The 26,638-nt window shown below is 35.1% G+C and overlaps 5 protein-coding genes and 1 pseudogene across 9 annotated transcripts; 3 read left to right on the top strand and 3 right to left on the bottom strand.

Moving 5' to 3' along the window:
- Positions 1-571: 571 nt before the first annotated feature.
- On the bottom strand, positions 572-6,531 carry LOC104762522 (beta-galactosidase 6-like). 2 transcript variants are annotated; one of them, XM_010485834.3, is made up of 16 exons: positions 6,074-6,531; positions 4,335-4,430; positions 4,106-4,218; positions 3,854-4,013; positions 3,274-3,417; positions 3,099-3,193; positions 2,907-3,012; positions 2,751-2,835; positions 2,382-2,665; positions 2,103-2,284; positions 1,928-2,019; positions 1,619-1,728; positions 1,407-1,514; positions 1,210-1,323; positions 975-1,120; positions 572-805 (listed from the first exon to the last, which is right to left on the bottom strand). In XM_010485834.3, the coding sequence occupies exons 1-16, from the start codon at positions 6,323-6,325 to the stop codon at positions 793-795; spliced, it is 2,100 nt and encodes a 699-aa protein (XP_010484136.1). In that variant the 5' UTR covers positions 6,326-6,531; the 3' UTR covers positions 572-792. The 2 variants fall into 2 exon arrangements, with proteins under 2 accessions (XP_010484136.1, XP_010484137.1); XM_010485835.3 differs by having other exon boundaries at positions 572-864; positions 6,074-6,528.
- A 3,843-nt stretch (positions 6,532-10,374) lies between these two features.
- Positions 10,375-11,917, top strand: LOC104762519 (NAC domain-containing protein 102). Its single transcript, XM_010485830.3, has 3 exons — positions 10,375-10,686; positions 10,776-11,065; positions 11,151-11,917. The coding sequence occupies exons 1-3, from the start codon at positions 10,527-10,529 to the stop codon at positions 11,544-11,546; spliced, it is 846 nt and encodes a 281-aa protein (XP_010484132.1). The 5' UTR covers positions 10,375-10,526; the 3' UTR covers positions 11,547-11,917.
- Positions 11,854-14,799, bottom strand: LOC104762520 (uncharacterized). Of its 2 annotated transcripts, none has more exons than XM_010485832.3 (4): positions 14,459-14,799; positions 12,380-13,510; positions 12,226-12,300; positions 11,854-12,130 (listed from the first exon to the last, which is right to left on the bottom strand). In XM_010485832.3, exons 2-4 carry the CDS (start codon positions 13,262-13,264, stop codon positions 12,011-12,013), a joined length of 1,080 nt encoding a protein of 359 aa, XP_010484134.1. In that variant the 5' UTR covers positions 13,265-13,510; positions 14,459-14,799; the 3' UTR covers positions 11,854-12,010. The 2 variants fall into 2 exon arrangements, with proteins under 2 accessions (XP_010484134.1, XP_087355976.1); XM_087499850.1 differs by having other exon boundaries at positions 13,662-14,665.
- Positions 14,800-15,866: 1,067 nt separating this feature from the next.
- Positions 15,867-20,119, bottom strand: LOC104762518 (diacylglycerol kinase 2-like). Of its 3 annotated transcripts, none has more exons than XM_087499848.1 (9): positions 20,009-20,119; positions 19,835-19,910; positions 18,174-19,362; positions 17,593-17,968; positions 17,440-17,516; positions 17,180-17,299; positions 16,833-16,997; positions 16,544-16,681; positions 15,867-16,340 (listed from the first exon to the last, which is right to left on the bottom strand). In XM_087499848.1, the coding sequence occupies exons 3-9, from the start codon at positions 19,284-19,286 to the stop codon at positions 16,191-16,193; spliced, it is 2,139 nt and encodes a 712-aa protein (XP_087355974.1). In that variant the 5' UTR covers positions 19,287-19,362; positions 19,835-19,910; positions 20,009-20,119; the 3' UTR covers positions 15,867-16,190. The 3 variants fall into 3 exon arrangements, with proteins under 3 accessions (XP_087355974.1, XP_087355972.1, XP_087355973.1); XM_087499846.1 differs by having other exon boundaries at positions 19,664-19,910; positions 20,009-20,077; XM_087499847.1 differs by lacking the exon at positions 20,009-20,119 and having other exon boundaries at positions 19,626-19,854.
- Positions 20,120-20,559: 440 nt separating this feature from the next.
- LOC104762517 (putative E3 ubiquitin-protein ligase ARI15) lies at positions 20,560-22,702 on the top strand. Its single transcript, XM_010485827.3, has 3 exons — positions 20,560-20,729; positions 20,837-21,726; positions 21,830-22,702. The coding sequence occupies exons 2-3, from the start codon at positions 20,843-20,845 to the stop codon at positions 22,437-22,439; spliced, it is 1,494 nt and encodes a 497-aa protein (XP_010484129.2). The 5' UTR covers positions 20,560-20,729; positions 20,837-20,842; the 3' UTR covers positions 22,440-22,702.
- Positions 22,703-24,297: 1,595 nt separating this feature from the next.
- On the top strand, positions 24,298-25,991 carry LOC104763656 (putative E3 ubiquitin-protein ligase ARI13 pseudogene; annotated as a pseudogene).
- Positions 25,992-26,638: the final 647 nt, after the last annotated feature.

Here is a 26,638-nt window from a genome sequence, read left to right as displayed (position 1 = left end):
GACGCGTAAACGTTTGTTGAGAATCTTGGTGTCGGTGAAGAGACAACTTCTAGATTCGCCGAACCAACAAAGTCTCAGGCTCTCTAGGCTGGAACCTTTCTGTACATACTTGGGATACGACCGTGATCGGTGGATCTCTCTTTTTTTTTTTTTTTTTTTTTCTTTTTTCATCTCCACAAAAATATAACCTAATTTTAGCTTGTAAGTTGTCACCATAGTTTATCTTCTATGGATAAGTATTTACTTAATTTGAAACGAAACTGATAGTTGATTCTTTTGAATATTTCAAACTTTTCAGTTTCAGTACTTTCAATAGCCGTCTATCAGTTTTGGCCCCAAAAAAATGATTAAAGACAACTATAAGTCTATAACGTATGGTTTAAGACATAAAGAAGGTATATATTGGACCAGAATATGTAAAATATGGTATGAGCATTGTGGAAGACGTACTGTCTAACTATCAGGTATAAGAAATTCGTGAAACTGATGTTAATATATTCTGATAAATAATATATTATTTTAAAAAACTACACCTAGATGAAAAACCTGTATATTAATTTGGTACGGCCTGTGTATTCAACTAGATTTATTATATCAATGATACAACTATAAACGTGTGTGAAAATGTCATATCAACACGTATACACAACTTGTATATTGAATCACTCAATAAATATTATTGTTCAATGTGGTTTGATACCAAAGAACATTGAAAAGAATATTCAGGATAGTTGAGACTGAGCTCGGTTCGAACCAGTAACCGATATTGTATTCAAAGATATCCCAAGAGGATCACCACCTTCCTCTTCCAATACCATCAATAAATTTCCAGATGGTTTCAAAAACGACCGTGGGATATGATATGTGCATTAACCAAATCCAAGTCCAGATCAAACAACAAACAACAACAAAAAGTAAAGTTCAGTTAAACATAATCAAATATAATTTTGTGTTTCTAGGTATGTGAAACTTACATAGATTGAGAAGGACGTCCAGCAGGAGTGAGAAATGAGACCCAATAACGACCAATGCTTACACCATTCACCCATATTTCTCCTTTACCCATACTCGACATGTTTAGTCCCACTGGACCATCTCCACTCGGCCCATCAAACATCGTCTACAAATGCACATTTCACATTTGTCACCTATACATATTCATAAATTACATAGTACTTTTTTTTTACAAATATGTCTGGCTAGGCATACCTTGTACCAAGCGAGAGGGTGATTATTAATGAGTCCAGCATTACTCATACTCCACTTCACTCTGTTTAAATTCTTCCATTGATGTAACCTAACTTTTTCTCCAAGCAAACCCACCTTCACAACACATATATAATATATATCAACACAATCGTCAATCAGTTCATGACTCATAGAATGAAGGCTTATTAATGTATTACCGAGTAACCCCATTGAGATCTACTCAAATCGATGGTTTTTGTCCCGCCACAGCTAATTTGTACTTTGGTTAGTCCATAAGATTTCCTCTCCATGTAAGCTCCAGAGTCCTTTTAATCATAGGATTGAGAAATAAGTGTTATGATTATGTACTACTCATTTGTGTGTTAAAAGAAAATAATAAACCGGGTTCTGAATTAAGCAAACGGCTTACCGGTAGACCAACCATGCCGCTGAGGATCGATATACTGTTTTGTCCATTGGTTAAGCTAACCGGAACTTGGAGTTTAACTACCCTTATGTCTCTGCTTCCATGTCCAGATCCTACAACAGCAAACTTATATATAATATGTTCATATATATGAATATTGAACTTGGGTAATCAAGCTATATAGTACTAGAGAGTGAAATATGTGTATCTTGTAAACTAATAAGTACAATGGACCGGCAAATCAACATCAGGCGATGAAAAGTTTGTAACCCATTAATTTTTCTTCCCAAGTTACTTTCAATACTAATGTACCTGCTAGTGCACTGTTGACGTAAACGTGAACAACATGTCCTGATGATTCAATGTAGATAGACGGGTTTGAGCAGGGTGAATCCGGCTTAAAGCTTACATCAGAAGAGCCAAACTTGCGTTAGAAAAGATAAATAAACATTAGAATTTGAATTAAAATCTCTTATTATATTTTTACCTTGAAGTGTACCAAAGATAATCAGTTTTGTCCTTAGTCAAATTGGTGTGTTCCAACAAAGCATTTGTCTTCAAAGCTGTGCCTGTGAATGCTGGGATTGTTTCTCTAAACACTTCCCATTTGTCGGGAACGTTGAATACTTGAACTGGCGTCGTAAATCTCACATTTTTGGGCACATTCACCTTTTATTCATTAAGCGGTTTATGTGCTTAGTAAGTTGGTAATTACTACTAGGATGATCTGAAAGTTTGCAAAGAAGAATAGAAAAGATAGACTTACTTTTGCTGTTTGGTAAATTAGGTTTTTGCAGTTCTGAAGAATACCAATTGACTTGGGACTCAAGCTATACGCATTGTTTCTGAATTGTACTTGACTGACTTTAGCCGCGTCGTTGTTCACGAGAAACGCAACGCATCCACTTCTCGCATCTTCAAAGACATAAGCCTGTTGCAATGGTCCTAGGGAGAGAATCGTTTGCTTCCCTTGAAGCAGAGGATTTGCAGAGGCTTTTATCGCAGCATGAAGTTCCTTCAAATGACCATACTTAGGCTGTCTTAAAAGACCTGAAAGACACGAAACAATATCAGAAATATCAAATTATCGGGTTCTTTTCAGCATAGAACATGTTTAAGAGCTTTAAGATCAAACCGTATTCGTCGAGAGGAGCTTGATCGTAGTATCCTGTAACGAAATATGAAGATGAAGTCCTTCCAAAGTTTGTTCCACCATGGTACTGTATTGAAACATGATTGTGAGTTCTTGATTCTACTATTGTGATTATTTAATAAAGATCTTATCATTTACCATGTAATAGTTGACGTAGCTTCCGTTTTTGGCGATGAAAAGAGCGGCATGGAAAGCAATATCCTCAGCAGATCTAATATAAGGCTCTGCTCCATAAACCTGAAAGCTTTTTTTTCATCACACAAAAAGATAATAGTTAACTTTTTGCACAAGGAAACAAATCAAAATAGACAATTTAGGTTAAACCCTTACAAGGATGTCCAGTCCTCAGTCCACATCTTCGGCTTATTGGGTGAGTTTGGTCTCGGAAACGTCTCGCCGCATGTCATTCCGTTGCATGTATTGATCTACAAAAGTAAAAACATCGATCTTTAAGATTTAAGAAACAGTGATCTTAGATAATTAAGTAAACGGGTATGGTACTAACGACGGGATCAGGAGCATCAGGCTGCTTGCACATGATCCATGGGACTCCAGTCTTGATTCCGACCGCCATTTGTGCTGCCCACTTGACGTACGCTTCTCCTTTCTCATGAAAAGCCGCCTCCACGTTTTTGTACTCGTTTTCGATCTATACGATTAAGAAACCACAAAGAACCCAAACATATTCACATCATTAACAAGCTTTGATTTGAGTTCACAAACTTTAACCGAATTTCTAAACCCCTCGTAATTTCTTATCGATGGCCAAATCAAATCCACAAGGACGTCTCATTCTAACCAACCCGGTTAAAATATTAGTTGACAGAAAATCAATTTATTCCCTACCTAATGTTCAAATAATTATCATCTAATCACCGACTAATCAACCATGGTAATTGATTGATTAGACACGATACCTTCCTTGAAAGATTTGATTAGCGGCCTACTAAATTCATTATTAGATTGTAATTTTACTTGGTAAAGTGTCTCAATTGAACCGGCTCAAAATCACTGGTTTTGAAGCCGTGATTGGGTTGTATTTCTAAGCATTAGTCGGTTTAATGTGACCACCCTGGGAAAGTTACCTGGGAAAGAATAATTGGACCACCTTGAGAAGCATATAAGCCCTCAGATTTCATCAAATTCACGATCTTAGTGGTGAACTTTTGCATATGGAACTTGAAGGGCTCGTTGTCGGTTCGATATACCATACCGGGTACATCCCGTAACCAAAATGGCAATCCTCTAGAAAAACAAACCGGTAATTAATCATATACGTTGACTATAGCATAAAATATAAAAAAGACCAATAATAATTGTCAGTCGATTAGTAGTACCCGTAGTTCCACTCGGCTTCGATGAAGGGTCCAATACGTAGACAGACATAGAGACCTTGCGATCTTATCTCTTTAATAAACTTCACCAAATCGTTTCTTCCGCTAAAATCATACTGCAAATATTCATTTAATCCCCCCCCCCAAAAAAAATGATATGTTATAATTCCACATATGATAGAAAAAGAAAATGAAAATTTGTATTGAGAAAGAAAAAAAAAATGAAACCGACCTGACCGAACTTAGGCTCATGGAGGTTCCAGAAAACGTACGTCTGGATCACATCGATGCCTCCTTCCTTTGTCTTTTTTATCAGAGATGGCCACATCTGCATAAGAAAATACAAAATTTACATTTTTATTTATTAAAACGCGTTATTCATATATATATATTTTTTCATATAATTGAATGATAATGCGTTTTGTAATGATAATAAGAATTAGCTGTCTTTGGATCTCATTGATTAGAGATTTTTAATCTAACGAGATTTGTTCACGTGATTGTGTTAAAGTTGTCAAAGACCAAATGATAGTAACTAGTACTAAGACACATAAATACATAATCACTGATCATCATCACATGTAATTTAATTAAAATATTTTTATTTGGCTTAGTTTCAATTGTTTTTTTTTTTTTTTTTTTGACATTTTGACTTTTTATTTGATACTAGCATAATTTATTCACTTAATTATTCGTTTTTTAATTTTATTTTATCGAAACCATGAGAAGAACATTAAATGAAGCACATACGACGGATCTGTGTCTAGTTATCAGTTTTAGATCAGAAAAATGAATGAATACGTTTTTATTAATTGATGTATTTTGATTTAATAGTAGTGTTTAATTACATGATAAAGGAATCGGTAACTTTATAGGAGTGTTAAGGAAGTAGACATCACTGACAAAATTAGAAAGAAAACATAAAAAGAACCAAAAACTGTGTCGTTTTGAGACCCGTGACTGTTTTCCTCATCGGTAGAGTCAAGGGAGTCAAAGATGATGTGTTTGGATGATATCTCTGTCTTAATCTTGAAAGTGAAGTTATAACAAATCTTGTGAACCAAAAAAAATTTAACCTATTTAAAAATTAATATTTGACAGATCAATTCCGTTTTCATTGCGTAATGCATGTCTTTTTCGTTTTGGATAATATATATAATTTTTTTTCATTTTCATAAAATTAGAGAATTTAAATAATGCAATTACTGATTAAAATAAATGATGCCATTATGAATCAACAATTTTTAAGAACGAAATAGCGACGTGTAAGATGTAAGAAATAAAAATTGGCCTGGTGTTTAAAAATGCTCAAATAAATCAAAATTTTGAAGGAATGAAGTAAACAAAACATGAAATCATGAATGTGTGCTAATAGAATATCACACGTTGTGAACTTGTGATTAGTTAATAAAACCAATCCTTGCTAACAAAATTAGTCTCGCTTTAATAAAGAAAATAAACCAATGTATATATATATAGCCAAAAAAAAGAAAAAGACATTTCTTAATTTTCACGAAAGAAAGAAGTTTGTAATATAGCGAAAATAAGAGTTTCTCACGCAATAAAAAGTACATGACAAAAAAGTGAAACCAAATTCTCATTAATTTAAAGAAACTCGTGAAAACAGAATTCGGTTACAAAGTTAGTAATATACTACAAAAAAAGCCACGATTTCATATCTTTATATGGTTATGGTTTGAGAGATTATCAACAAAACACTGCTTTCATATATATCCAAAATTAAACTACGGTTTGTGTCACATATGTATATAGTAGTTTTCTTTTGATAGAGAAGTTTTGTCATATTACATCAATAGATGATGATGATATGACACAAAGGTTATGGTCCAACCATATTTGCCTAAAATGTTTTTTCTCTGGGTTAAAGGTTTGCCAGAAATGTTCATTAGACAAACATATCACATTAACTAATCACATGTATCTAGTTAATGTAATGATGGAAACATTTACCTCGGGTGTGCTGCGAGGATAGTGAATGGAACCAGAGAAGAGAAGTTTCCTCTGTCCATCGATAATCAAAGACCGTCCATCGTACGTTACTCCTTTCGCCGCCGTAGCACCGCCGGAGAATACAAGAATCGTACCCAGAAGAATCAAACAAAACCCCAAGACTCGACCCAACTCCATCTTCCTCTCTCTTACTGATGATAGTAATGTTCGAATGTGTGTGTGTGTGTGTGTGTGTGATATATATACACACATCAAGCATGTGGGTGTACCTATTGGTGCATTATATAAAAGCCAAGAGAGATTTATGATTTGAATACAAGTGTGACTTAAATACGAAGGCGTTGATTTGAGTTTGAGATGTGGGAGCTAGCTTTTTAATAAATATACACGAATCGATTGACTTTCGCAATAATTGGGAAAATATTGGATCCTCTGTTGAGGGGTTTTTATAAGCCTGTAAAAAATGGCATCATGCCTTTTCGCCTTTGTCTTACGATTCTACGAACTTACTCATTTACTAAAATGCCCTTTCTATATTGGAGTTTTAGCTATATATATGAACTTACTATAAGTTAATAAAAAGATCATCAACTTACTAGTTTTGATAAAGTGGATGAATAATGTTGAATCTAATTGGACGCTAAAATGAGTAAGTTGAATTCAATTTTAATTTTTTTCTCAAATCTATATTTGTTTTACAGTACAAGATTTAATTTCCAAAAATTCATTTTTTTCTAAAAAAAATATGTTAAATAACATACACTACTAGAAAAGAAAATAATTGTTAAAGAAAAAAGTTACCTATTCGAATTGAAAATCTCTGAAAGTTAAATTAAAATTTGGAAAAAAGTCGAAACAAAGGTAATGATTGAGGTTTAAACTAAAGCGTATACGACATTGAAATTTGGAACTTGGAAGACAAGACTTGGACCCAAGAGAACAGCCTTCACGTTAAGATAAAATGGGTCTTCTATTGGGTTGTAAGATATATATCGCTACGGCTCATATGGGCTTTTAAGTCTTGATTGCATTACCTTTTTTTTGTTTTTTTCTCTTTTTCTAGTTCATAAATATCTCTCTACACTTTTGTTTTTGTTGTTAACATATACAATCTATACTAAATAAATTACTAAATAAATGTAGAAGCTACTTTTTAAGCTATCCACATAAGATTTTAAATAACTAATATGGATTAGTCATCTTACTAATTAACATTTTTGAAAATATAGTAGTTTTCTATATATTAAATAAAAATAGAAGCTATAACCTCCTTAAGTTGTCACATAAGATTTAAAACAATAAATAGGGATTAGTCATCTCACTAATTAATAATTATGAGAATAAAAAAGTTTTTAATATTATTTTAAGATTTTTTAGGAAAAAGAAACAGTAATATCTATAGAAATAAAAAATGTGTGTACAACTTCCCAAATCTATACAAGTAAAAAGTAGGAGCTATAAGCTCCTAAAGACGTCCACATATGATTTTAAACCTCCAATTGTGATTAGACACTTCACTAACTAACATTTTCAAAATCTCCAGAATTTTCTATAAACAACCAATCAGGATTTGACATGTCATTCATTAACATTTTTTAAATTTCCAGAATTTTTTAGAAAAAGGAAAATTTTAAATTTATGGAAATAAAAGAACTATACACAATATCCCACATCGGCTAGAAAATTTTTAGACAATGGTTCAGAACCAGTATAAATAAGATTAATATGCTTCCAACAACGAATAAGCAGGAAATCTTGATTTATCAGCCGTCCAAGTTTAAAAGTATATTCAGTTTGATCCAGTTTTTTAATTGATCAAATTAAAACTTTAAAAAGTTTCAAAAAATTAAATTATAATCTTTAAAAATTTTAAAAGTTTTAATATTATAAATATTGAAACTTTTAAAAGTTCTTAGCTTTTAAAAAGTTTTTAAATATTATATTTTTTAAATTTTAAAAGTTTCAATATTTATAATATTTAAACTTTTAAAAAGTTTCAATATTTATAATATTTTAAACTTTTAAAAGTTCTTAGCTTTTAAAAAGTTTTTAAATATTAAATTTTTTAAATTTTAAAGTTTAAAATATTATAAATATTGAAACTTTTTAAAAGGTTCAAAATTTATATTTCGAAATCTTTTAAAAGTTTAAAATATTATAAATATTTATGTAAAACACAAATTATCTTATTTATCGACGTTTGTGCTTTTTATTTCTTATGAGCTGTAAAATATATTTTTGTGTATGATTTTATAGATAAGTTGATATTTTTCATTCATTTTTTATTTTTTATCTTATTTTTTATTTTTATGAGAAAATAAATGATTTTGTTCTTGGAGTTTGATTGATTAACAAGTTGTGTGGTAGTCTAAAAAAAGGTTTTTTAGTTGAAAAAAGTGAAGAAGTTGACGAGGATGAAGAAGAAAAAGAGTATAGTGAAGAACCAGACGGTAAAAGTAATGATGACTATCACCACAAAATTTGACAATATAAATGACAAGAAAGAATATGAAAAATAATAAAATATTAAATAAAAAACACAAAAACATAGGTGGTAGCGATCAATTAAATATGAAAACGAGTTAAATTCATGATGATAAAATTGTTTTGTTTTTCTGGTGGTCAAAGAAATGGTTTAGGATATTTGAGATCATCAGTTTAATTCGCCTCGCCTGGATGTCGAGTTAAATTCATGATTTTTTTTATCAGATTTGATTTTATAACACAACTGATTTTTATATTTCAAAAAATTGTGTATCTGTAAATTTAACTTTTTCCTTAATACTAATTTAAATTTTTTATAAGATAATATTTTACTACCATCATCAATCATATATAGTTTTCATCAAAATATTTCAAAACCTAGTCTATACCAAATAAAAGTAGAAGGTATAAGCTACTTAAATTGTCCACCAACAAAGATTAATCATCTCACAAATTAACATTTTTGAAAATATCAAAGTTTTCTATATTAAATAAAAGTAGAAGTTATAAGCTCATTAAGCTGTACACATAAAAGTTAAAACAACGGATAGGGATTAGTTATCTCACTAATTAACATTTTTGAAAATATAGTAGTTTTCTATATTATTTAGATTTTTTAGGAAAAGGAAACAGTAAAATCTATACTAAATAAAAGTAAAAGCTATAAGCTCCTTAAGCCACATAAGATTTAAAACAACCAATATGGATTAGCCATTTCAATAATTAATATTTTTGAAAATATAGCAGTTTTCTATACTAAATAAAAGTAGAAGCTATAAGCTCCTTTTATGGATTTAAAACAACCAATATGGATTAGCCATTTCACTAATTAATATTTTTGAAAATATAAATATTTATACTACATCAAAGAAAAAAAAAATATTTATACTACATCTAAAGTTTAAAATATTATAATTAAACTCCATTAATAATTTAAAAGTTTAAGTATTATTAAATATTAAATGTTTATTTTTTAACATTTTTAAAATATCTTACTTATCTTCATTTGTGTTTTATAACTCTTATGAGCTGTAAAACATGTTTTTGTGAATGATTTTATAGATGATTTAATATTTTTTCGATAAAATTTCTATTTTGAGTTCGACTCCATTTGCCAACATCTTGAAGCATTACCTTTTTTTGTTTTTTGTTTTTTTTTTTCTAGTTCATAAATATCTCTCTACACTTTTGTTTTTTTTATTAACATATATAATTTTTTTTAAAAACATATATATTATATATATGCATAAATATCTTCACCTTTTAAATTCAAGAAAACCACATATATATTAGCATGAATGTATCTTACATGATTTTTGGTAAACATTATTTATTTCTTCCATTGAACTTACATAGTTTTTCTTATAAATAAATATTTAAAACTGTGGAAGGAATTGTCAAATGTTGGTCCACGAGAGACGGTCGATTATCGCATCTTTTTACATAAGCCGTCGTGCGACTAAGTTGACGTCATCAATTTTGAGTGACGTACGCAATTACTTGAAAGAGACGAAAAAAAATCATCTGTGGATAAGCTCACAGTAATTTACTCTTCTCACAGACTCATAGTCCACTCACACAAGTCACACTTCCACACATTAGCCAGAGAGCCAAGAGAACAAGCTGCGCTACACCGAGAAGCACCAGATCACAACCACAAAAAGGTTCGTGCAAGATGACGGAAGCAATGACATCACCATACTCTGTATGTCGATCAGCCAATAAATAAAAACCACGTGTACATCTCAGCTGGCTGCGCGGTCAACGTTGAAAAAACAAAACGGCTCGGGTTAATATCAACACGTGTCTGAAGGAAGACTACACACGTGTGGTTCATGAACCTCTCTCTTCTCGTTTTATAAAAGCTCCATAGACTTTGCTCTCTTCTCCTCGATTTCAATCTTCGAGATAAAACCACAAAAACATCCGATCAAAGGTTTATAATTTAAAAACAAAAAAAAACAAAAAAATGAGGGCGGAGTTGAATTTACCGGCGGGATTCCGATTTCATCCGACGGATGAAGAGCTAGTTAAGTTCTATCTTTGCCGGAGATGTGCATCGGAGCCGATTAACGTTCCGGTTATCGCAGAGATTGATCTTTACAAATTCAACCCATGGGAGCTTCCAGGTTAATAATAATAATCTCCAATCCACACCAACGAGAATTTGAGATTTTGATCTGTGTGGTTTTTGACTTTGATTTTGTTGATTTTGCAGGAATGGCGTTGTACGGTGAGAAAGAGTGGTACTTTTTCTCACATAGAGACCGGAAATACCCAAACGGTTCGAGACCAAACCGGGCAGCTGGAACCGGTTATTGGAAAGCTACCGGAGCTGATAAACCGATCGGTAAACCGAAGACGTTAGGGATTAAGAAAGCACTCGTCTTTTACGCGGGGAAAGCTCCTAAAGGAATCAAAACGAATTGGATTATGCACGAGTATCGTCTCGCTAATGTTGATCGATCTGCTTCTTCTACTACCAACAAGAACAACAACAACTTGCGAGTAAGCTTTTTTTCGATCCCTTTTGAATTGATGATGATGATGATGATGGTTGATTGATTTATTGATGTTGAATTTGTATTTGCAGCTTGATGATTGGGTTTTATGTCGGATTTACAATAAGAAGGGGTCAATGGAGAAGTATTTACCGGCGGATGAGAAACCGACGGCGATGATGATGACTACGTCGGACTCGAGGTGTTCAAGTCACGTGATTTCACCGGATGTCACGTGTTCCGATCACTGGGAAGTTCAGAGCGAGCCCAAGTGGTTTGAGCTCGACGATGCGTTAGACGCCTTTGATGATAAGTCCATGTTTGGTGGTGGTGGTACTGGCGGCGGCTCCATAGAGTTGTTGCAAAATGACGCTTTTGTCCCTCAGTTTCCGTACAGTTCCGATTTCGCCGCTCCGTTTCAGGACGACTCGCCGGAGCAAAAACCGTTCTTGAATTGGATGAGTTTTGCTCCTCCTCCTCAGGGCTGAGAGTTCTGAAATCTGGAAGAAAAAAAAAAATTGAAGCTTTTTTCAGAGTATTCTATTCGACGACCACCGCGCCGTGTCGGATTCCTGACCCGGAATACCAAATCGGGTCATACAATTACGGAATCGGGTTGTTGGATTTCAGAGACTTAACCAACTTAACAGATTCTGGGTAATTGGGGAGGGGTTTCCACTGGTGGGTGAATCACACTCTCATCAGCAAGTTTCGATTTTTTTGGTTTAGTTTCTGTTGTTTTGTTCAACTGTCTAAAGATATTATGACAAAGTAGGTACAGAGGAACTGTAAAAGTAGTCATTGTAACCATAATGAATATATTCATCATATTCAATGAAGCATGAGCTTGTTTTTCTTATATATGAAGCAATGTACATTTTTTTCTCCAAGAGAAGTACACAGACTAACGCATGGAGAGACAGAGAGGAAGAAGAAGATAATGATGATGAATTCAAGGGCTACTGTGAGAAGCATTCGCACGAGAAGCCCAAATACCAAACACAAGAAACCAGAAGATGAATAGGATTGCCCAATAGCGTGCAGGACCATACCTGATTCTAGTGAGCACAACCTGTTTTCAAGGTTTTGTTGTGTGTTTGGATTAGTATGACGTAGGAATTACAATTCTATCAGAGTGAAGAACATTACTCAAGAGATTTTACTTACAAATCTGAAGAAGATGACTATTGTTAAAGCACAGAGACCACCAAGAAGGATGTGAAGTCCGCTCCTAGCAGTTTTCTGCGTCAAATAACAAATAAAGTACCGTTAACCAATAAACACTACCAGTCAAAGACACACGTTTAGATAGATTGCATACCTTTCCAACACGAGGGGCAATGAGCCAGACCAAAGTAACAGTGAGTAACCCTGTAGCAAGTAGGATCCCGGTACCTTCCACAGCCCATTTAGTTGCACGGCTTTCCGTAGGCAAGATATCAAAGTTGACAACACCTAAAGGTTGTTCGGGCATAACCTGAGAAGCTACAACAGAACTATTGTTGTTGTTGTTGTTCAGGGAATGGGGACCAAACCATGATGATATCTCACTAAGTCGTTGCCTTCGAATGGTAGCAACTTCATCTGAATCTATGGTTGAATCTGTATTCACAGGTAACAGAAGGTCTGGTGCCGTGTAATCTCTCAAGGCAATGACCACTTTGTTGAAATCAGCAGTCTTTATATTCTCTGCAGGATGTCCACAGATTTCACACACGGTGGATCCATGGTTGAGAAACCATTTGAGTGCACAAGCATAGTGTACCAAAGCAAGCTCGTTTTTGCAGGAACATCCAAGCTCAAGCAGTGCATCCTGATGCTGCTGGATTCCCATTTCTATATCATTTGTGCAAATGAAAACTTCCCCATCTGGACTCGTTATTTCGACGAAGCCTGATTCCACTCCGTTGCTTTTGACGACAGAATTCTTCAGCTCAGCTTCTGTAGCTTTGCTGACATCATCAGCGGTTTCTTCTGCATTGCTTTTACGAGCTTCTGGAACCGGAGGTGTAATCCCTAGAAACCCTAACGCAGCATCTCCTCGTCTGTCAGATTCTGCAGAATGGCATACACGACAAGCTGGTAAACCCGAGTCACTGTCTGTACTGTAACGCGCCTCAGCGGCTGGTTCTTCGTTCTTGACGGGTGGACAATCGTGATCATTGACTCCACAATTTGTTGTCTCCAACTGATTCTCTTTACCCATCAAACCCGAAAAAAAAAAAGTTCTGTTTCTTCACAAAAGACCAAGGAAATTCACTAGATGAAAATTATACGTTCAATTTATTGACAATAGAAAGGTCTTCCCATTTAGACAAGATAACTCAAGATCCAATAAAGCAAAGGACCTCACTTAATCTAGTATTGTACTCTAATATCACGTTGAAAGTGAAACAATCTGTAAGACAACAAAGAGAGAGATGGTCTACTTTGCATTCTTTCAAACGAGCTCCTGCAGCGAGAACATAAATAAAAAAGATTTCATAAACATAAAACATCAGATTCTCAACATGAAAGTAGGAACAAGCTTACGGAACATATGACTTTAAACAAACAATATATATATATATATATATATGTATATAAATGAAACCAAAGCTTACATGTAAAAGGGACAATATATAAACTGAAGCAGCGCTAGATAGATACTGATATAGTGGTGGTCAAGTAAATATAAGGCTTTTATAGTAGGAATGTGAAAAGAAAGCATCATATATAATCAATTAGATCATGGATCCACTCAACCTTTCGATGTCAGAAGAGTCAAAACATGCTGAGATCAAATCGAAAAACAAAAAGAAAGTGAACAAAACAAATGACAAAATGATGTCTGAAAGCAATAACATCATGCTTCAGGTTGTAACTGAGCAGGAAAGATAGCACCAAAGCCAAACACAAGAAACCACTAGTAAGTGTATAAAAAATATACAAAAAATACATAAGCAGATTAAAGCAGCCATTACACTAATTTTTTTAACCAGAAGCAGATTTTAAGCAGCCACACCATAACACTAATATTTAACCACAAGCAGCATTGAGCAGCCCTCACTCCAAATTTTTTAACCATAAGAAGATTAAAGCAGCCATTAATCTAATTTTTTTTTAACAGAAGCAAAATTAAGCAACCATTAAATCAAATTTTTATTTATAAGCTCTCCACCAAATTCACACCACTGATTTGAATGAACAGCAACTCAAACGAAAAAAGGACAAAATTTTTGTTCTCTCATGAACTCATGGGTCACCGACTAAAACAGAGAAGAACAAAGTCACGAGATCAAAACAAGAGTAAAAAGATCTGTAAAATGAGAGATCTCAAGCAAGTGCGAATCTGAAGCAAGATTTGAACATTCTGGAAAAAAAACATTGAATCTAAAAGGGTTTAGAAGAGTAAACAAACCTCAGAAAAAAAAAAATCTGGAGGATTTGAGAAAAGTTAGAGACTTTTAGAAAACGCAATCTCTCTTCATTATCTCTGGGTTGCTCGACTAATGGGAATTTAGGTATTGGGTGAATTTTATCTGAAAAAAAATGCTCGTATGTATGTATGTATCTGATGAGAGCTTAAGCGTTGTTCAGATTCGAAAGGAGTTCTTGCCACTACACCAACCTTTCACATGGTGCGGAGAGCTGAGTGGTTTTAGATTCTTTTTTTTTTTTTTTTTTTTTTTTTGCACTATACAATAACGTTTTTTATTTATAAAGACGAAAGAAATAAAAACTGTCCAGATTTTTTCACATACTTACTATTAAAAAGAGAAGCAAAGGAAAAAGATAATGATAAACTAATAAATTTTGGATTGAATTTTTTTTTATTTTTTTGAATTTATGGCTTAGTTGATTTTGGGGGAAAAAAATCTTGACTTCATGTAGAAGATATAGCCGTTTTTATTTTTCATTTTTTTTTCAAATAGTTGAAAAGTGAAAACTGAAATAATAAGCAAATTTTATTCTTCTTATTCAAATTGATAAGATTATAATTTTGTTGACTAAAAAAGAGTTCATATAATCTAGCAAGAATTTTTTTTAAAAAACATTTGATTACTTTCCTAAAAATAACAGATCCAAGCATTTTATACATTTTTATTCTGTAAATCAAAAACCCCTGCTATCCGGATAATATTGTAAATTAAATGACATGTCTCTTTTTGGCTCTTATTTTTTCTTGTTATTATTTTTTTTTTTTTTGCTCTGAAATTTTAAAAATCATTTTGTTTCTTTCTGTAGATATATTTTTGTTTTCTTTTTCTTTGAAAGAAAATGAGCTGTTTTATTTCTTCAATTTTCAGAATATATGAAATATGATAAATTACACTAAGTGCATTGCAATTGTACTAGCATTAACGCATCAGATCCTTACGTATTTGTGTGTTAAAGGCTAATAACAGTAAGATGATGGATGCCTACCACCTATTCCTAAGATATTTTTAGTATTGCACCCAATTATGTTAATTGCACTAGATAAGCCTGCCCAATATCTGCGATAGTTAAATGGAAGATAAATTTTAGCAAGTTTTGGCGAAAAAATACCATTGATTCCCCCAAACACTTTATTCCGTGTTTGGTGTAACATGTTTTCAAAAATAGAACATGCTAATTCATAAATAGCAACCTTAAGTAATAATACGTTTATAGTTAAAAAGTAAAATTTTCCTTTGATTGAGAAAGAGAAACAATGTGACAATGTAATGTAGGCCAAGGGTCTGCATTTTAGGCGGTGGGTCTAGAAATGCACGTACTTGAATCGAATATAACACATGGAGCGTATTAATGTTAATAACAAAAACCTCATATCAGAGAAATGGAGATAGGTAAATAAAGCCTTTGTATTCTTTCTTCAGTGGCTTTTGTATTACCCTAGAACTAACCAGTGTATGTATATATAATCCAAGTTTTTTTCTCTAGCTAACACATTTTGACGCCAATCTCAGTGGCTTTGGTATGGGCACACTCTATACAATTGACACTCTTCACAAACACCAAAGGAAAAAAAAAAAACAAAAATTAAGGCTAAAAAGACAAAAAATCTCTTACCCGTGGCTGGCTTTCTAGTGGGTAAGACAAGATTATAAGTTAACTCTTCTTCTTGTTAGCAAAATTTGGTGAGAGGTTGATTTGTATTTTTTTTCTTTCTAGGAGAGATGGAGAGCCATTTGCTGTAGAAGTACTTTCTTTTGAGATGCATTTATAACTCCTTTGCATTCTGCATCGAGTAACACCTCATTCATTATGGCTGCAGCATGCCCTCGTGGTTCATCTGATGCTCTTCTTAGCATAAACACCTGCACACAAACCCAGCCCTTTAGATAATCCTCATCATCATTTCCAAAAGGAAAACAAGTGTTTATCCCTACTAGCTACTACTACATGAAAAAATGGTAATACCATTACAATTTCTGGTTTATGTTTTCAAAACAAGTTTTTCCTGTGTACAATCTTAACTCTTAAGGTTTTGCCATATGATTGTGAGAGCGAAAGGATATACCTGACCGTGGTGAGTTATCTCCAAGCAGCCAGGTTGCTGAATAAACGGTTCTCCATCTATTTGAACAGGGAAAGGACTAGAAACATGTATTCTTATGACTTTTCCCTGTGCTAACCTTCTAGCCTGAGACAGGCCAACCTGTAAGGAACAATCAAAACGTTCAAAAGTTATTGACACAATTCAAATAACTCTTTTAGCCTCACGTTGAATAGAAATTACTTGTAATACATTTGCGGGTTTGAAAAAGTATCATAAAAAAGAGTAGGAGCAACTCGAATTGAGACTAGACCTGTAGTTTGCCAAGGTGCCATGCTCCACGGACACATACCACCTCTAGCGTTTTGTCATGCATACACTGAATGGTAAAATTATCATCGTGTTCGTAATCATTTTGCCAAAGATCCACTCCGCCCATATAGCTTCCAATGTTTAGTACTATTAGACCCTCTGAATCCTGAAAGGATAACAAAGTAGTCACATCAGTTTCTAAAGGAAACAACAAAGGAAGCAACAATAATGTTAGCCGATAATGACTATCCCAAAACCAAAAAATCAAAATCTATATTTCCTGCTTAATGAGTAGTAATGGGCACACGAGAGAGGGAATGAAGGACTAATTCCCTTTGAATAAGATACCTTAGGAATCTCAATATCTTCTCCATCAACTTCAAGCCAAACTTGCCATGGTAGATCGGCACATGCTCGATCCATGATATCCCTCGCACCTTCTTTAGCATATCGTAATTTATTTACAAACTGCATAATAAACAAGATAAATATATCAGACATATCTTTCATTGAAATAAGTTGCTTATCCGGTTAAGCCACATTTCCGACACCACAAAAGATAATGACACTCAATATATGTTCCAGGTAAAAAAACACAATAGCAGTACCTGACTACAAAACTTCTCAGGACTTTCTTGACGCATCATATGAAATTCATATGCAACTTTGGCGTCGCACCCGATACCTAAACAAAGGAAAGGTCAGCTATTTCTCATGATCCATGAGAGGGACCAAAAACATAGAATGCTTCAGTAATGTACCTAAGTAATTCATCATATACTTGTGGCCTTCTCTTGCTGGAAATTTTTCTGTACCCTCTTCTGCAATTTTAACACTCCATCGATCCAACATTGTAACTGCAGCATGATCAATGTCTTGCAAAAACGTTCTTAGACTTCCTTGTCCATCAACTACTGAAATACCTCTTCCCCACTGCAAAACTCTAGATAAATCATTTCCAGTGCCTAAAGGAAGAATAGCAACAGGTGGAGGGGATTCGAAATTGCGCCTCTCGATGGCATCAAGCACCCAAGCAACTGTTCCATCACCCCCACACACCAAAACTCTAAAGTACTTCACTCTGCTATATAGGTCTAAACCGGCGTCTGGCCCTTGACAAGAGCCAAGTTCAAAGACCTGTAATTCACGAAGCAATGATCACTTACTGATATTATACCCAATAGGTTCAATATGTTCAAAAGTAAACAATCTTGTAAACGTCATTAACAACACAAGAAGATAAAATTGGAAGGCACTTTAAAAATATCAAAGCCATCACTAGCTACTGACATACTTTGTACAATATCTATAGTGGATTTCCGAAAAACAATTAATTTGGTACCTGGACTGGATTCAATAGCATGTTAAGTCTCCTATGAAGAAAAGGACCGAGTTGACCTCCGCTTTTGGCGTTAATAAAGACCAAAAGCGGTCTTGCATCTGGGGGCATATCAACCAAGGAAAACTTCTTCATTAGATTAAAAGCAGCAGGTTTATTTTGTTTGTGCCCACCTAAACCATTTTGCAATCCATTAGCATTAGGCATGCCCGAGACCTTCTTTAAGCAATCTATGCTCCTATCCCTGCGTAGTTTCTTCACTACAATCCCATTAACTACAGTTTTCACTGGATTGCTGGCTGAATCCTCCAATAGCTTACCGTTTAAAGATTGGCCATTCCCATTTTTTCCCCTGTGGCGTTTTCTTCGCACCTGCCCTCGTATAGATGCCAACTCGTTTCTAATAGTACTCAGAACTCCATCTACACCATTTGCTTCGTTGACTTTTACATGTACTGGAGAAAGGATAACCCTTCTGAGACAGCCAAGATCACAAGCGTCACCAGATTCCTTGGACATAATCATGTGACACTTAACATGAATGAGGCGCTGGCACCAAAGACAGTGCCACATTGGGGAAGCTTCAATGAAAGGAATACCACACGGTTCATCACAATAGAAGCAGAAAGCGGTCATGTCAGCAGTATCATCCATATTAACCCATCGCTCGGACCAGTGATGTCGAACATGGTCAGATCCAGCCTGTGCAACACATTTGCAGTCTTTCGCAGCAGAGCCAGAGCAATAAAAATGAGCAGCAACACCGCAAACAGCACAACGGTGGACGGGGATAGTCAGAGCTGCCTTGTTAGAAACGTTCTGAGCAGGAACAAGGGAGTAGAGACAAACACAGCAAGTGGAAGGCTGAGGACCATAACCATAATCATCAGTCCATTGATGATGAGAAAGTGGAACTCTCAGTCTTTTCCAAACCTTCTTCTTCTCTCTAGCAGCAGCTTTAACCCAGTTTAAAGAAGAGTTTTTTTGCCATTTAAGAAATGTGTAGATCACTGCTAGAAGCCCAAAAGATCCAGTAACAAGCCATCCAAATATGAAAGGACTGTCAGCACCAGAACGGATCAACCACTGAATCAGAGAGAACCCCGCTTCCATCATTGCAAAATCTAATATGACATTCCTACTTTTTTTTTTTTTTTTAATAACTTATGAGCTTTTTAGGCCTTCAAGAAACCTGCCAGAGATTACCACAACACAAAACTCCGTAAGAAGATATTGAACGATTCGTGTCAATTCAACTTTAGTTCTGTTCTCAATTCCACATTGAACAGTCTAATCTAGAATTCGTCTATAAAAAAAAAACCAAAAACTAAACGAGATCAAGCAATTAGGAGATACACAGAACAGGTCATCATAGGAATCGAGATCGAAAAACCAAAAAATCGCAGATCTGACGCCGAATCCTAACCAAAGAGTTTAAAATTTCAAAATCCGTACCAGGTGAGAATCGAAATCGAATTGAAAAAAATACGAACCCTAGAATCAGCAAGGCGGATTGAGAAAGAAAAAAAACCCTAGAATCTCCGAGAACCAGTAAATTATTTATTTCTCCATTTTTTTTTTTTTCTCGTCCTCAAGAGACAGCGAGAGAGAGAGAGGAGAAAAAAAAGAGAAAGAGAGAGAGAGAGAGAGGAAACAACACAAACCACTTTTTATAACGAAAGGTGAAAAGCAAAAGGCGGGATTTGGGCTAAAACACGCAACAAAACGCGCCTTTCCTCGCTGCACCACACTGCTGCAAGTTGCAACACTACTAGTGCCCTCACGACGTGCGAGCCACGGGTTCGTCGGCTCTTCTCATGCCATTGTGCTTCTTTTGCTTTTACCATTCTACCCCTTTTGGTCAAATCTGATGACGTCACTTGCATGTTAAACCAACCAATCGCATTACTTTGTTTTATGACTGTACATATATATATAAAAAAAAAAAAGTCTAATAGCACGCACCACATGCATTATAAGATTGTTCATCAAGTCAAAATAAATAAAAAAACAAATTTTAATTTTGAAGTCAAATATTAGTAATTTTTTACATATTTTTTAGGTCTTATGTTTTGTTTTAGTGGGCTTATTGAATGGAGTTGGATCTTCTTTTCTTTAATGACTGACTTTTTTTAGATTTGGTTAGTTATTTTGCTTTTAATAATATCTACTTTTAACAAACTTAATCATTTATGTTATTGAATTGATAAATCACATAAAAAAAATAATAAAGAATCATAATGTTGAATTTGTATTAAGCTGCAAAAAAGAAAGAAAAAATCAACGAGCACCATTCTTGGCTATTTTTAATTAAATATATATTACAATTTTTATAAATTTTGCAGGCCAACTTTATTGATTAAAAAAAAAAGCTGATAATTAGAAAAATATGTAAAAGTAATATACAATCGATATCTCCAAAGGAAAAAAGGAAAACCCTAGAGATTTAGATATAAGAAATCTCTCTCACAGTTACAGAACGCAATAGACAATATTCTCTTTTTTACCTTTGGCTTCAAGTTTTGTTGTTGCTTACGGCGAAAGCTATCATCATCAATAGTAAAGCCTTAACCCTATTTCTGAATCCTTTATAACTTTTTCAGTTTTTCTTGTTTTTTTTCTTTTGTTAATCCATTGATTAATTTTTTTTGTGTCCTTTTCAAAAGCAAACGATGGAGAACGATGGAGAGAGACCGTACTCTGTTCTAACGAGAGATGGAGTTGAAGAAAAGATGAAGAAACAGATCGATGATATCTCTGGAATCTTCTTGGTGTCAAAGTCCGATGCGACCGTACTCCTCATGCGTCTCCGATGGGACTCGCTTCGTGCTTCAGAGCGTTTGGATGAAGACAAGGAGAAACTATTGACTGAATCAGGTTTGAAATCAGTTGTATTTGATTCGAATCTAGATTCATCTGATGATGATGTTGTCTCTTGTGGGATTTGCTCTAAGATTGGTGGTGAGTTTTCTGGTCAGGGTAAAGTTGATGATGTTGATGTTGATTTGATCTCCACGCCCTTTTGTGCTCACACGTTCTGCAAAACTTGCTGGAGCGAGTATCTCGAGAAGAACTTCTTCTCTTTGGAGGAAAACAAAACTGCTATCCCTTGTCCTCATCGAGATTGTCGGTCTGTGGTTGGACCAGACACAGTTGAGAAACTGACCGTACGTGATCAAGATATGTACAAGAAGTATGTTCTGAGGTCTTACCGTGAGGAGAACCGGGAATTGAAGATCAAACAGTGTCCTACACTGAATTGCGGTTTCGAGATTGAGTTTGATCGGGAGAAAGAAGATGACGAGCATAGCTTAAACGTGGTGTGTCTCTGTGGTCATGTCTTCTGTTGGAGATGCATGCTTGAGTCACACAGACCAGTGACCTGCAACAACGCTAATGATTGGTTGTCTAGAGACTTGAAGAACTTATTAGAAGATTCCTACATATCATCGAGCCTCTCCTGGGTGGACAAGAACACGAAGACTTGCCCTCATTGCTTTCGGCATGTGCAGTTTGATAGTTTTGGATGGAGCAATTTCGTAACTTGTGCCTGCAGGTTAATTTCACCCTAAATTTTGCAATTCGCACATAAGTTAGATTTCTCTATCTATAAGTATTTGATCATACTAATTTGTGTTTTTTTTTTTCTTGATTTTTAGTGGTCAATTCTGTTGGAGGTGTTTGGGGCCATCTGAAGGTCACGTATTTGGAAACTGTGTTGCTCCGAGTCTTGAGAGGATAGCAGCAAAACCAGTGAGTTCGTGTTTGGATCTCTGGGATGCGAGTCAGATTTCACTTGCGCTAGCTAAATCCGAGCTAGAAGCTTTCGAACCGACTGACTTGAAGGAGGAGCAAGACATTAAGGTGATAAAACAAGGACTCATGTTGATTGTTCAGTGCAGACAATTCCTTAAATGGATCTGTGTGTACGACTATCTCCCCACAGATTGTGATATGGCCAAGAGAGAGTACCTGCGATTCCTGAAAGAACACGCGGCTACACTTGTCCAGAGTTTCTCAGAGACTATAAAGAAGGAAGCAGAAAGGGCCAAAACTCTTGGTTGCGAGAGGGTCAAGTTATCCACTGACATAAGCAACATTGGGAACTACTTTTACCATTTCGTCAACACTTTGCGAGATGGTTTGGTCGAGGTGAAGGCCAAGTCCTACGACAACTATGGTGGTCCTTATTGGTTGTGTGATCGCTGCACATATGGGAACTCTTGGTTCATCAAGAAGTGTATGATGTGCATTGATCCTATCCTGTGATCCGCCTGCAGCTGATATGTCCTGTGATGATACTGCATCTGATGTGTCCTGTGATGATCCTGCATCTAATGCGGACGAGCTAAGTGATTCGTCTCTTCATTAGGTTTCTGAAAGATAAACAAAAGATTTTAGGAGAGAGGAAGAACATTGCAATTTAAGTTCTTATGATTCTTTTTTGTCTTTCTTGCGTTCTGTTTTAGGAGGTTTTTGTATTGGACTACCAAATTTTAAAGTCGAAATTGATTTTGTTTTTTCTTTCTTCATAGTTCACTGTTACAATGCTTTGTGATAAGCAATGTTCTTTCTACCTTTATGCCCTCTTATGTTCTCAAACTGCAGAAGATAAAATGTGGTTCTGTTGTTGTCTTTTATCTCGCTCTAGTAGTTGCTTTATCAACAACCGAAAGCCATGAAGATACTTGTATAAACCGAACTTGACAAAAATAGAAGAAAAGAAGTGCCGTGAATTTGCATGACCAGTGAGAATGACCAGTGAGATCACATCCTCATATATACTGATGCAGAGAAAGAGATCAGGTTGCTGGTTCTGATAGCTCAGTCAGAAATGTGGCTTGAAATGAAGGGTTTATTAAAGGAAACAGTGGATTGTCTAAAGAGAAACTGAGGAAGACATATGCAGGAAATTGCAGGGGGAAGTGTCGTAAGTTTATTATATACGTAAAGAAGGTCTTTAGTGTTATGCATTCTCAGCATAGTATCAGATTCATCTCAAACTGCATTTAGAAGACAAGTACACTATGCAATTTTGGTTTTATTAGCTAGTGTGTATCAAAAGGTAGTCTTTGGAGGAAGCTCTAAGGGAAAAACACTTGCAGGAAGTGTGCAGAGTTTCAGTTTTTTCTTAGGGTCTAAAGACACAGTAATGAGCTCACATCTTCATTTATGCCGATGCAGATCCCTAATTTCTTGTAACTGATAAAGAAGATTTGTTAATACATAGTTTTTTTCATATCCTCATTACTCATCAGAATCACACTGATCTTTTCATTTACACGCTCTTGATTAAATTTTGGATCATTATAGAGATTAAAGTCCCTTTGCCTTTTTTAATCTACACAGTCGAGATACAACCAAAGCTGTGTAGTAGAAAACATCAAGCAAGGGATTTCATAAAAAAATTTAAGACGATTGGTTTATGGAGACAAAGAACTCGCTCTTGGTGCCATGATCTATCCCATAATCCATGTCTTTAAGGTGAAACGTGAAAACATGGCTATTTTTTTAAAAAAATGAGATTTATCAGTAAACCGAGATAAAAGGAAAGATTCTAAAGCAGCTCAAATACGTGGGGGAGCTTCAATGTTTATATGCAGATTTGAGATCGGCTGATTTGAGACGGTGGTTTATGCAATTTTACTTTTTCTTGTAGGAACGTGTTACGGTATTTGAAGTCTCACCAAATTACAACATCTACTTTATTAGAGGTTTGATTTTTTATAGGAGCAAAATTTTAATTTGTATATATCACAAATTTTTAGCAAGATTAAGGTCCAATGGGCCTAATTTCTAATTAAAAAAAGGAAAAAAGCTGAATTATAAGACGGTTTAGGAAAAACAGAGTATTTTTGGTAGTTTTACAATTCGATATATATATATTCTCTATAGGCGAGTGAAAAAAGTAAAGAAAACCCTAAAAAGTCGAAGCAGATACCATCTAGAGACGATTAGAGAGAAAGCGAAGAACGATAACTCTGATCACTTTCGATTCTTTTGTTGATTGAGGCGCAAGCTACCACCAGTAAGCCTTTGAACTCTATTCCTCTTTATAAATTTTATTCCTCTCTCTTTGTTAAGTCACTGATTTGTGTTTCTAATAATTTTTGTCAACAGGCAAACCATGGAGAAGGGTCAAAAGAGTCCGTATCATGTTCTGACGAAAGATGAAGTTAGGGAAAAGATGAAGAAACAGATCGATGATATTTCTGGAGTCTTCTCGATCAGAATCCGATGCTATCGTACTTCTCAAGTATCACCGATGGGACTCGATGAAGGTTTCAGATTGTTTGGTTGAAAACAAGGAGAAAGCTTTGTGGGAATCAGGTTTGAGATCAGTTGTCCCTGATCCCAATGGAGAATTATCTCTTGTTCACTGTGGGGTTTGCTTCAAGACTCCGAATGAGTTTGATGGTGATCTAGTCTCCACGCCCTTTTGTTCTCACAAGTTTTGTACAGCTTGTTGGAATAACCATCTTAAGAAGTTTTACTATCCTGCTGAGAAAAACAACCAAACTGCTATCTCTTGTCCTCGTCAAGCTTGTCGAGCTGCTGTTGGACCGGACACCATTGAGAAACTACCCGCACCTGATCAAGATATGTACAAGAAGTATATTCTAAAATCTTACCGTGAGGGAAACAAGGTATTGGATATCAAAAAGTGCCCTGCATGGGCTTGCAGATACCTCATTGCGTTTCAGAAGGAGAACAATGATGGTGATGAAGAAGATTGTAGCTTAAACGTGGTGGTCATATCTTTTGCTGGAGATGCATGCGTGATTCGCACAGACCAGTGACCTGCAACAATGCTTCGGATTGGTTGTATAAAGATTTGAAGATCTTATCGAAGGTATTAGATAAGTCATCGGAGCCCTCCTCGATGCCAACCAGGAAAAATGTGGTTCTCTCTCCCTCCTCGTCTCCCTCCTCGACCAGCAGAACCATCAGAAAGACTTGCTGCCCTCATTGTCTTCGTTCTGTGGACCTGTCTGGTAAAGAGTACTTCCTGTTCGTGACTTGTACCTGCGGGTAAAAACTCCTATTTTCCTAATCGCAGTTAATCAGATTTCTCTGTTTTGAAGTATTTATCTTACTAATCTGTGTTTTTTTTTTATTAGGGGTCGTTTCTGCTGGAGGTGTATGGAGTCAGAGGAAGACCACAAAGGGGCAACAGGGTTATATAATTTCTGTAATTTACAGAGGACAGTCGAGAGAGAAGCAGAAGTGGAGGATTCTTGTGTGGAACACTGGAAGGCGTGTGAGGTTTTAGTGGAGAAAGCTAAATCCGATCTAAAAGATTTTGAGGAATCCATCATCAAGAAACCGAGTTACTTGACCGAGAAAGACATTACGATTATAAGAGAAGGGCTGATGCTGGTTCTTCAATGTAGGCAAGTCATTCAGTGGAGCTGTGTGTACGATTATTACCACGCGGAGTATGAGACCTCTAAGAGGGAGTACCTACGATTTCTGCAAGCAAACGCGACCTCACTTGTCGACAGTTACTCAAATACTCTAAAGGAGGAAAAAGAAAGAGCCTTGTCAGATATTTGTGAAGAGTTTTGTTGCGTGAAACATAAGGTATCCGTCGAGACAGGCGACCTTGGTAACTACTTTTACCATTTCATCAAGACTTTACAAGAGGGTTTGGACGAAGTGAAGGTGAAGGCCTACGACGACTACGGTGGTCTTTTTTGGTTCTGCGATCGCTGCACTTATGGGAACACTTGGTTCCATAAGAAGTGTCAGGTGTGTTGTGACGATACCGCGGCTCCTCCGGAGCTAAGTGATTTATCTATGGGAGCTGTAATGAAATAAGCTACAACTTTAACTGTTTTGTTGGTTTTAAGATTTCCGAATTGGTGTTTTGCTTGACTTTAATTTTAGTTTCAAGTGGTGTATTTTTTTTTTTTAATTAGTTTGATAGATATTCTAGTAATTGCTAATTGGTATGGTCTCACCTCTCAAGACGTTATCGAATTGTTCTCACTTTTTTATATACTTAATCTAGTTTAGAATCTCCAGAATCAATCACACATAACTCGTTGAAACTTCTCCTAACAACGTACATCTGGACCATAGTATTCACAGCAAATTCGTAAAACTATGAAATTGGTCGGAAGATATCGCAGAGAAGTGCGTGGGAGTTTAAACAAAAATTGAGAGGACCATATGAACCTGAGTAGGAGAGTTTAATTTATTTTCTCTCTCATTTCAATTCGAATTTGTCGAAGACTAAGGTTCAAAATTTTGATATTTTCTTTTACCATGCCATAACAAGTTAGCAGCAATGGTTTACCCCGTGTATAGCTCAAGTCATCACCTAATTTATCTTTAAGAAATCAAATAGACAATACAACCATTGTTTATGTTTTTTTTAAAAAAAACTACCAAAATCATTACATGTAAAAATGTTACATTTATAAATTAGATTATAAATCCCTATATATATATATATCCATAAT

This window comes from Camelina sativa, chromosome 18, assembly GCF_030686135.1.
Source record: "Camelina sativa cultivar CO46 ecotype springtype chromosome 18, ASM3068613v1".
In the NCBI taxonomy this organism is placed as follows: domain Eukaryota; kingdom Viridiplantae; phylum Streptophyta; class Magnoliopsida; order Brassicales; family Brassicaceae; genus Camelina; species Camelina sativa.
Note: the sequence above shows the minus strand (reverse complement) of the source record. Positions and strands in the feature narration are given on the sequence as shown.